The following is a 10350-nucleotide window of genomic DNA, read 5'->3' as shown; positions in this document are numbered from 1 at the left end:
CTGGTCAAGGGCAGTCAGGTCTGGAGTGAACCAAGGGCTACATCTGTTCCTGGTTCAATTTTTTTTTGAATGGTGCATGCTTATTTAAGATGCTGAGGAAAGCACTTTTAAAGAATAACCAGGCATCCTCTACTGACGGAATGAGGTCAATATCCTTCCAGGATACCCGGGCCAGGTATCCTTCGATGATAAATGCGAATCCGACCATCACCCCTGGTGAGACAAAACCGCGACTCGTCAGAGAAAGAGCACTTTTTGCCAGTTCTGTCTGGTCCAGCGATGGTGGGTTTGTGACCATAGGCGACGTTGTTGCCGGTGATGTCTGGTGAGGACCTGCCATAAAACAGGCCTACAAGCCCTCAGTCCAGCCTCTCTGTCTATTGCGGACAGTCTGAGCACTGATTGTGCGTTCCTAGTGTAACTCAGGCAGTTGTTGTTGCCATCCTGTACCTGTCCCGCAGGTGTGATGCATTGTCCTGTGCAGGTGTTGTTACACGTGGTCTGCCACTGCGAGGACGATCAGCTGTCCGTCGTGTAGCTCTGTTATAGGGATCTCACAGTACGGACATTGCAATTTATTGCCCTGGCCACATCTGCATTCCTCATGCCTCCTTGCAGCATGCTTAAGGCCCGTTCACGCAGATGAGCAGGAACCCTGGGCATCTTTCTTTTGGTGTTGTTCAGAGTCAGTAGAAAGGCCTCTAGTGTCCTAAGTTTTCATAACTGTGACCTTAATTGCCTACCATCTGCAACTGTTAGTGTCTTAACGACCATTCCACAGGTGCGTGTTCATTAATTGTTTATGTTCATTGAACAAGCATGGGAAACAGTGTTAAAACCCTTTACAATGAAGATCTGTGAAGTTATTTGGATTTTTACTAATTATCTTTGAAAGACAGGGTCCTGAAAAAGGGACATTTTCTTTTTTTGCTGAGTTTAGTTTACCAAGCTACCAATTTCTTCACACTGGAAGAAGTTAAGGTGCACTAAAGCCACCCTTAAGAAAAATATAGTTTACGTAACTAAAGTTACTAAAGTTACAAAAAAATGATTAACTGCTTTTTCAAAGTTAACAGACAACTTTAATCTAAACTACTTTGTAGAAACATTGTACATCTTATATGACTTAGACTACAAATTTCAAGAACTGATCACTTTGGGGTCATATTGTAACAATGTGTAATTTAGCTAATTAAACACGTTTCAAGTGTGAATGGTCGTGCTGCTTCTCCAGTTTCAACCGTTTTGCCTGCGGCTATGGAACCCTGACCTGTTCACCGGACGTGCTACCTGTCCCAGACCTGCTGTTTTCAACTCTCTAGAGACAGCAGGAGCAGTAGAGGTGCTGACCTGTTGCACCCTCGACAACTACTGTGATTATTATTATTTGACCATGCTGGTCATTTATGAACATTTGAACATCTTGGCCATGTTCTGTTATAATCTCCACCCGGCACAGCCAGAAGAGGACTGGCCACCCCTCATAGCCTGGTTCCTATCTAAGTTTTTTTCCTAGGTTTTGGCCTTTCTAGGGAGGTTTTCCTAGCCACTGTGCTTCTACACCTGCATTGCTTGCTGTTTGGGGTTTTAGGCTGGGTTTCTGTACAGCACTTTGAGATACCAGCTGATCTAAGAAGGGCTATATAAATACATTTGATTTGATTTGAATGAGGCAGGTTTGATGCCAAAAAAGACAGGAAATTATTGCCTACTTCACCCATCTTTTATTTTTTCAAATAAAAGTGGTGTGCAGTTCCATGAGTTAGCTACACCACTACATGGCAAAAAAAGTAACAAACTACTGAAAACACTACAAAGATTTGAATTTAGTTCAACTACCACCAAGCTACTGCAAATATAGTAAAATTACTAGTTGAACTACATAGATAGCTCACTACTCCCCAACACTGTATAAATGTGACGCTAGACTGAATGATGTGGACAGAAATCTCTGTAGAAGAACTGTGTACAATAAACGGTCAGTGCCTTGTTTTGAAGAGCTATACGGGCTCTTGCCAAATATACTTTACATTTTGCATTCATTTTTTTGTTAAGTTTTGGTTCCATGAGCTGAAATAAGAGATCCCAGAAATGGTCCATATGCACAAAAACTTACTTCTCTCCAATTTTGTGTGCACATTTGTTTACATTTCTGTTAGTTGGCATTTCTCCTTTTGCCAAAATATGCCACACCTGTCAGGTGGATGGATTATCAAGAAGCGGATTAAACCGCATGATCATTACAAAGGTGCACCTTGTGCTGGCAATAAAAGGCCACTCTAAAATGTGCAGTTTTGTATCACAGTACTGCCACAGATGTCTCAAGTTTTGATGGAGTGTGCAATTGGCATGCTGACTGCAGGAGTTGCAGGATTGAATGTTAATTTCGCCTCCAACATCGTTTTAGAGAATTTGGCAGTACGTCCAACTGGCTTCACAACCACAGACCATGTGTAACCACGCCAGCCCAGGACCTTCACATCCAGCTTCTTCACCTGCTGGATCGTCTGAGACCAGAAGGACAGCTGATGAAACAGGAGTATTTTTGTCTGTAATAAAGCCCTTTTGTGGGAAAAAACTCATTCTGATTGGCTGGATCTGGCTCCCAAGTGGGTGGGCCTATGCCATCCCATGCCCACCCATGGCTGTGCCCCTGCCCAGTCATGTGAAATCCATAGATTAGGGCCAAATTAATTTATTTCAGTTGACTAATTTCCTTATTAACTGTAACTCAGTAAAATCATTGAAGTTGTTGCATGTTGCGTTTTATATTTTTATTCTGTATAGTAAAAAAAAAATACATATTACTGTAAAAAGTAAAATATACCTTAACATATAATAAATTATGAAGCAATTGCTTGACTCGAAGATGACATCTCTGATTTTAATAATTTGATTTGATGTGCCTTATTAAAGCCCTTTAAAAGCCTTTTGTTTGTTGAACGCTACTTCGTGATCTGTTGAACAAATAAATACCATTAGTTAAGGAAGGAAAACATTGTTTAACTGTTTTGAATTATAGTCCAATTGCGTAAAGATAAAATATTTTATGGATCTATGCCGCCCTCTAGAGCTGTTTTGTGTAAACTAAAGAGATTATTGATGCTGGTGCATATGCAAGACGAATATACCACCTCCAGGAAAGAAGCAACAAAACATACTGTATTTTGCAAGATGTGGAGTTAAAATCCTGCCTAATTGTACTTTTCCATTGGCTACTACTGGTAAGACACCCGACACCATGTATCCACGAGACAGGAAGTGTCGATGAGCAAAGAAATAGAAAAAGTGGCAAAGCAACATGGGCCTGTAGTAAATATCAAAGGACAGAAAACCCAGCGTTCTATCACTGGAATATGACGCCAATGGCTATAATGTTGCATTGTAGCCTACAAGATTTTGTATAATGAACAATGATGCAACAAATTAGAAAATAAATGCGTGTTTGGGCTACATTGTGTCCGATGATATCTGCCGCCAGGGGGAGTCAACTCGCAAAGACTTTATTTCCCAAATTCCAACGAGAACCTGGAGCTGAGTCAGAGGTCCGCCTAAAAACCTAAATAATTTGCAGACTACGTTATTTCCCACTCACTTCCGTAGGTCTGGTTTATTTGGTGTGAACGAATACGGTGAGCTTTTTTGAAAGATTCTAATTAATTTATGTAAATCCTCAAATCTTGAAACCAAACTAAAAGTCAAAGCTTTTCTTTATTGACTGAAGGGTTACGCTGCGTGACGAGAAAACTCCATCCAGTCCCGTTCCAAGGTATGTAGCTCCAGTGACATCCCAGCATGGACTCCGTTCGTTAGCAGCTTTTATTTTTCCTTTGTAGACAACTTCGGTTTTTATTAAACCATTTTGGGAGATCATGTTTCAATGTGTCCACGTGTTTGGTTCTTGAAGAGGCTAGAGTTGCTTCTTATCATGTGAATTATGATGAAGCATGATTACAATTATAAAGAACAACAATCCTTTTTTACAATCTATTATCGGTTCAATATGAATTAGCTATATTATTGTAACAGTAATTCATTTTTCTTTGTGCACAGAACAATAGGATTAAAATAGAGATTAGTGGATCATCTCCAGAACAGACGAGTTACTTGCTACTGACTCATAGGCTAATCAAATCAAAGTTTTTGTCACGTGCGCTGAATACAAAAGGTGTAGACTTTACAGTGAAATGCTTACTTACAGGCTCTAACCAATAGTGCAAAAAAAGGTATTAGGTGAACAGTGGGTAAGTAAAAAAATAAAACAACAGTAAAAAAGACAGTGAAAAATAACAGTAGCGAGGCTATACAAGTTGCAAGGCTACATACAGACACCGGTTAGTCAGGCTGATTGAGGTAGTATGTACATGTAGATATGGTTAAAATGACTATGCATATATGATGAAGAGAGAGTAGCAGTAGCGTAAAATTGTAATCGTGTAGTGGTGCGTCATCCCACATGTTGCATAGGCTACTCTTGCTCATAATTGTCATGTTAACAAAACCCAGTACTTAATTTGAGCCGAATCCTGTCGGAACATGATCCGGAACCTCTCAGTTTTGGACTGTTTCGTTCCGGAACCTATTTGCAACGATCCGGTAATCTCGTGTCATGATACATAATTTCCACTGTTTGCAATGTTTAAATTCGAATAAAAGCGATCAGTTAATTCGTGTTGCCGCCTCTGTAATTATCATAGCACCCTAAACACGTAGCCTAATGTGAAAACGTAGGTTTTCAGCCCGCGCCTGAATTTATTTGGTTTGGGCCATCCCGGGTTTATGATTTGCTCAACATTGTAGCCTAGAGACCAACTCTTTGCAGTTGCTGTGGTGCGAGAAAGGCTACAGGCACTCTGATAGACATGAGCCTGCAACTACCATCTCTCCAGAGTTGTACTTACATTTACATTTTAGTCATTTAGCAGACGCTCTTATCCAGAGCGACTTACAGTAATGAATACATTTCATTTCATGCATTACATTTTTTTGTACTGGCCCCCCGTGGGAATCGAACCCACAACCCTGGCGTTGCACACACCATGCACACACCATGCTCTACCAACTGAGCCACATTTATTTCCTTATAGACTCATAGCTATGGGAAGGGTGCTTCATCATTTATTTCCTTATAGACTCATAGCTATGGGAAGGAAGGGCGCTGGTGGTGCTACAGCACAGTAGATAAATTGAAATACATTTGCCAAAGTTATAGAATTACTGCCATATGTTGAGAAATAAATTAAATTAATTCACAATACTACACCAGGAGTAGGCCTATAATTTACCCAAGGGGGCCAATAGCTTCTTTTTTTATAGCCTAGCTGTGGATTGTGTGTAGTCCAATCACAAGGCATTGCCCACAGTCGGGATTGCGTGGCAAATCTGTCAGTGAACAGCATGCATTTGCAATATTTCAAATACTCAGCAAAAATATAAACACAACATGTAAGGTGTTGGTCCCATGTTTTATGAGCTGAAATAAAAGATCCCAGACATTTTCCATACGCACAAAAATATTACTTATCTCAAATGTTGTGCACACATTTTTTTACATCCCTGTTAGTGAGCATTTCTCCTTTGCTAAGATAATCCAGCCACCTGACATGTGTGGCATATCAAGAAGCGGATTAAACAGCATGATCATTACACAGGTGCACCTTGTACTGGGGACAATAAAAGGCCACTCTAAAATGTGCAGTTTTGTCATACAGCACAATGCCACAGAAGTCTCAAGTTTTGAGGGAACATGCAATTGTCCTGCTGACAGCAGGAATGTCCACCAGAAGCAGGAATGTCCACCAGCGCTGTTACCAGAGAATTGAATGTTAACTTCTCTACCAAAATGTCGTTTTAGAGAATTTGGCAGTACATCCAACTGGCCTCACAACCGCAGACCACGTTTACTCGGGGCTCCCGAGTGGCGCAGGGGGTCTAAGATACTGCATCTCAGTGTTAGAGGCATCACTACAGACCCTGGTTCGATTCCAGGATTTATCACAACCGGCTGTGATTGGGAGTCCCATACGGCGGCGCACAATTGGATTAGGGTTTGACTGGGATAGGCCATCGTTGTAAATAAGAATTTGTCCTTAACTGATTTGCCTAGTTAAATAAAATAAAATTCAAATAACCACGCCAGCCCAGGACCTCCACATCCGGCTTCTTCACCTGCGGGATCATCTGATACCAGACAGCTGATGAAACGGAGGAGTATTTCTGTCTGTAATAAATCCCTTTTTTGGGGGAAAACTAATTCTGATATGCTGGGCCTGGCTCCCAAGTGGATGGACCTATGTCCACCCATGGCTGCGCCCCTGCCCAGTCATATAAAATCCATAGATTAGGGCCTAATGAATATATTTCAATTTACTAATTTCCTTATATTAACTGTAATTCAGTAAAATCAGTGAAATTGTTGCATGTTGCGTTTATAGTTCAGTATAGAATTGTGGGATAGCACAGGTTGGAAAGCAAATGGCTCCTGCTGAAACAAAATTACTTATCTGTAGGCTAAGAAAATATTTGATCATCTTCTAAATAGGCCTAACGGCAAACAGCATTGTTTTTCCAAACTAAAACGATAGAGAAGCTTTTGCCATGAGTGCATCGGCCATCGCCGGTGAGTTAGTGAAACTGGAAAGCTTTTTTAGGGCTATAATTTCCCCCTCATATTGTACAATATGTGTGTCTCCTCCACACACCTAGGCCTAGTCTATTGATGGATTGAAGACGAGGTCATTTTTAATGATCTTACATTCTCAGTTTGTCAGTGTCAAAGTAGCCTGAAATTTCAATAATTTGTGTGGTATTAAAAAAGATTCAGCTAAAGTCTCCTGTCACATAAAATTGCATGAAATGCATTTATAAACGGCCACATTTTTCCTGGACACTAGACTAAAAAATAAATAATCTGCTAGCACCTCTACTCTACTGCTCTAGTCTAGACCACTATGCAAATGCGATGATATGCATGCAATGCTTTATTATAAAGGTGATTATAATTAAGCAATGACAAAACCTAAGTCTCTCTCTGCCCCCTCCACTTATTCATTCTGTACCCTGTAGGTCCCTCTGACTGTTATCTTGGCCTAATGTCTGTCCGAGTGCCATCCATGAGTGTGCTGCCTCCTGTTCGAAAGGACCGCGTCATTGCCCAGCTTCCTCAGGTAAGCATCATACAGTACATGCTAGCAGTCAAACAGTCATTTGAATGTGCTACCCTGTCTGTGCTTGCACACTTAGTTCCTTTGCCTTCTAGGCTGCTTAGGCCACCAATCTCATAAAGCTGTGTTCATTATGTTTTAATCTAGTGTTACAGTAAGAAGGCTGCTGTGCAAACTAAAGATGAGTTCAACTCCAAAGTGAAGACTGCCTGCCAGGAGCAACGCACTGGCACAGTAGGGTGGGTAGGCCACAAAGCCTTTTCATGTTCAAGATATACAGGTAGTATATCATAATGCCCTTATGGTATTATGAGGGTGGTATGTTGTCTCATTGTTATCTTTGATTGTCTCTATGTCTGTGGCACCTCCGATTTTAAACCAGTAGGTTTAAAATCGCTAAGGTCATAGTGGTTGGTGACCTGGCCGTGGGAAAAACCTGTCTGATTAATAGGTAAGCAAAGTTTAGATATTCCTGGTGCGTAGTACTTGATTGCAGTATCAGTCAACTGGGCCGTTTTGGTGAATTAATAACCAGATGGAATGCAGTGCATACACCAAACTGGAATACCGTCGGTTGTGTTTTTTTATAGGTTGTTTGCAAGTACAGATTGTTATCGGATTTTCCTAATAATTTACGCTTTTTAGGTTTTGCAAGGATGCATTTGACAAGAACTACAAGGCGACCATTGGTGTTGACTTTGAGATGGAGCGGTTTGAAGTGTTGGGGGTGCCTTTCAGTTTACAGTTGTGAGTCTCACTCTACTGGTGTGTTCTACAGTCTTAATCCCCAGAGCTAATCTGTGTCCCTTCACTCACCAATATCTCTCTCCTCTACAGATGGGACACTGCGGGGCAGGAGAGGTTCAAGTGTATTGCCTCCACATACTACAGGGGAGCTCAGAGTAAGGAAACTTTCTCTTTGAACAGTTTTTATGTTTATAATTTATTACAATCTAAAACGTGTTGCCATGTTTTTAGGGACAGATTTGATGAGGTTTGAGTTTACTAATGAAGTTAATTCTGTTTTCCAGCGATTGTTATTGTGTTTGATGTAAATGATGTGGCATCTTTGCGCCATGCAAGGTAAAATAAATTAGATTCAACTGACGTGAGTATGAATAAACATTTCAGCTGCACGTGTGCTCTGTAAATTCCATTTAACATATTTGAATGTCGCTATGTTTATCCACAGGCAGTGGCTTGAAGATGCCTTGAAGGAGAATGATCCTACCAATGTCCAGCTTTTCCTGGTGGGCACAAAGAAAGACCTGAGTGTATGTGTTCACTCTTTTTATATACAATCTGCAGAGGCACAATTGATCCGTTTTCTCCGCTCATGTCAACTTCCAGAAGTCGAAGTTCAGACTATATACTGGATACTAAAAATTAATGGAATACTGTATATTATTATTATTATTATAATAATAATAATATGTTTTGTATATCTATTGTGTTTCCCTCTTCTCTCTGTTATTTTCTCAGTCTCCTGCTCAGTACTCTCAGATTGAACAGGATGCCATCAAACTGGCTGAGGAAATCAAAGCAGAGTATTGGGCCTTGTCGTCATTGACTGGTTGGTGGGCTAATACATCAGATCAATGTTGAGACTGGTAGTAATAAGACAGGATACAGCCTACTTGTTTGTGAGACGGTATTATAATTTGTGTTAACTAATTGTCTAAACATCTGAAGAACAAATGTGACTTCATGTTTTTTCCCCTCCTGTTCTTGTTGTAGGGGAAAATGTGAGGGAATTTTTCTTCCGTGTTGCATCATTGGCATTTGAGGTCAACGTTCTGGCAGAGCTAGAGAAGAGTGGATCAAGACACATTGGGGACGTTATCAGTGAGTACACAGCTGTGCACTGTTAAAATATGGCACCATGCATTATGTAATACGAATAACATCACTTCTCTTGCCACGTTAACCCTAACTAGGTTACATACAGACCCTTGTATGAGTAACATAAGAAACACATAAGAGCCTTTTTTCATGCGAGTTTCTTGTTTGTTTCAGAAATTAACAGTAATTCAAACAACCTGTATGCAACATCAAAGAAGAAACAGTCAAACTGTTGTCAATGAAGACAAACATGACTACTACAGTAAAAAGGTACCAAAGCAAAAAGCATAATTTCCTCAGAAGAGAAACTGAGAACCCATGACCACCCCCAGAGACATGGAATTTGCAGTGAGGCAAGACAGAGACTTTTGCCTTCACAGACATTTGATTTTAATTTCTGCTGGCCCGGAAAGAACAGCTTCTTGGTTGGATGTGGATTCCTGTGGTGCTTGGCTCATTTTTGCCTATCCAGAGTTTCGGAATAGAATTTCCTCTGTGTCATTGTACTCCATACTGTACAATTCCAGTTCTTGAGTCCTGACAGATATTGTGATCGAGGTACTGCTTTAATAGCTATGGAGTATGGACAATCATGGATGTATTCAAATACCCAATATGGATATTTTTAAGACACTCCACCATTAGGCCTATTAGATTTTTTACAGCGTTGTTTTGTATAGTGTTGTTTCCATGCGACATGTTTTTTGCACAATTTGTAACTATTGCATAGATTAAAACTCATGACTCCTTCCTGGGATGTTATATTATGCTAGCTAAGGAGTATGATTACATAATCCTATTTTTAACAGCACAACTGCATTCATACAGTATGAGAGATGTGTATTAGTCAGATGTACCTCGTCTACACTAGATGGATACAATAATATAACTGAGAATTATTGATTTTTAATGATGTGTGATATTTGAATGACTGATCTTATATTATCCCTCTAGTTGAATACCATAATCAGAGTGAAAAGTGTATATGTTTAGTTTTCCTTTTAGACAAAGATTATTTCAGTCATTTTTGTAATGTTTAATTGCAGGTGCAAGTTTTAGCTCTATAAAGATACTGTATATCACAAATTACTACACTTAGCTCAAAATATACATGTAAGCTTTACAATCACTGCTCTGTATCAAATCAAACAACTTTTTACTGGTAATTAGACTTTATAATTATAAAACAAATACTTCTAAGTTATTATTGAATGTTCTATATAGGATGAATCACTAATCTGTTATTAAATTATGTTTAACTGTTTGTCATATTAGCCAGGGCCTCTTAATGACACAATTTATACATACAGTTGCTAGTGAAAGTCTACACACCCCTTGTACAGTC

General features: G+C 39.8%; 1 protein-coding gene across 3 annotated transcripts; it reads left to right on the top strand.

Annotated features, from left to right (window-relative positions):
* Positions 1-3149: 3149 nt before the first annotated feature.
* On the top strand, positions 3150-10269 carry LOC106581193 (ras-related protein Rab-34). Of its 3 annotated transcripts, none has more exons than XM_045703770.1 (12): positions 3150-3632; positions 3725-3769; positions 7066-7166; positions 7311-7402; positions 7546-7614; positions 7809-7910; positions 8001-8065; positions 8195-8246; positions 8356-8437; positions 8646-8736; positions 8901-9008; positions 9180-10269. In XM_045703770.1, exons 3-12 carry the CDS (start codon positions 7092-7094, stop codon positions 9245-9247), a joined length of 804 nt encoding a protein of 267 aa, XP_045559726.1. In that variant the 5' UTR covers positions 3150-3632; positions 3725-3769; positions 7066-7091; the 3' UTR covers positions 9248-10269. The 3 variants fall into 3 exon arrangements, with proteins under 3 accessions (XP_045559726.1, XP_014018567.1, XP_014018566.1); XM_014163091.2 differs by having other exon boundaries at positions 3163-3632; positions 7549-7614; XM_014163092.2 differs by lacking the exon at positions 7546-7614 and having other exon boundaries at positions 3160-3632.
* Positions 10270-10350: the final 81 nt, after the last annotated feature.

Source organism: Salmo salar, chromosome ssa20, assembly GCF_905237065.1.
Source record: "Salmo salar chromosome ssa20, Ssal_v3.1, whole genome shotgun sequence".
Classification (NCBI taxonomy): Eukaryota; Metazoa; Chordata; class Actinopteri; order Salmoniformes; family Salmonidae; genus Salmo; species Salmo salar.
This window is presented reverse-complemented; position numbering and strand designations above follow the sequence as displayed.

Excerpts from the sequence above, each read along its gene's own strand:
- LOC106581193 (XM_045703770.1), top strand. The coding sequence starts at position 7,092 with ATGTCTGTCCGAGTGCCATCCATGAGTGTGCTGCCTCCTGTTCGAAAG. Across the intron at positions 7,911-8,000 it reads GTGCCTTTCAGTTTACAGTT|ATGGGACACTGCGGGGCAGG; the intron begins GTGAGTCTCACT and ends TCTCCTCTACAG. Across the intron at positions 8,438-8,645 it reads GCACAAAGAAAGACCTGAGT|TCTCCTGCTCAGTACTCTCA; the intron begins GTATGTGTTCAC and ends TTATTTTCTCAG.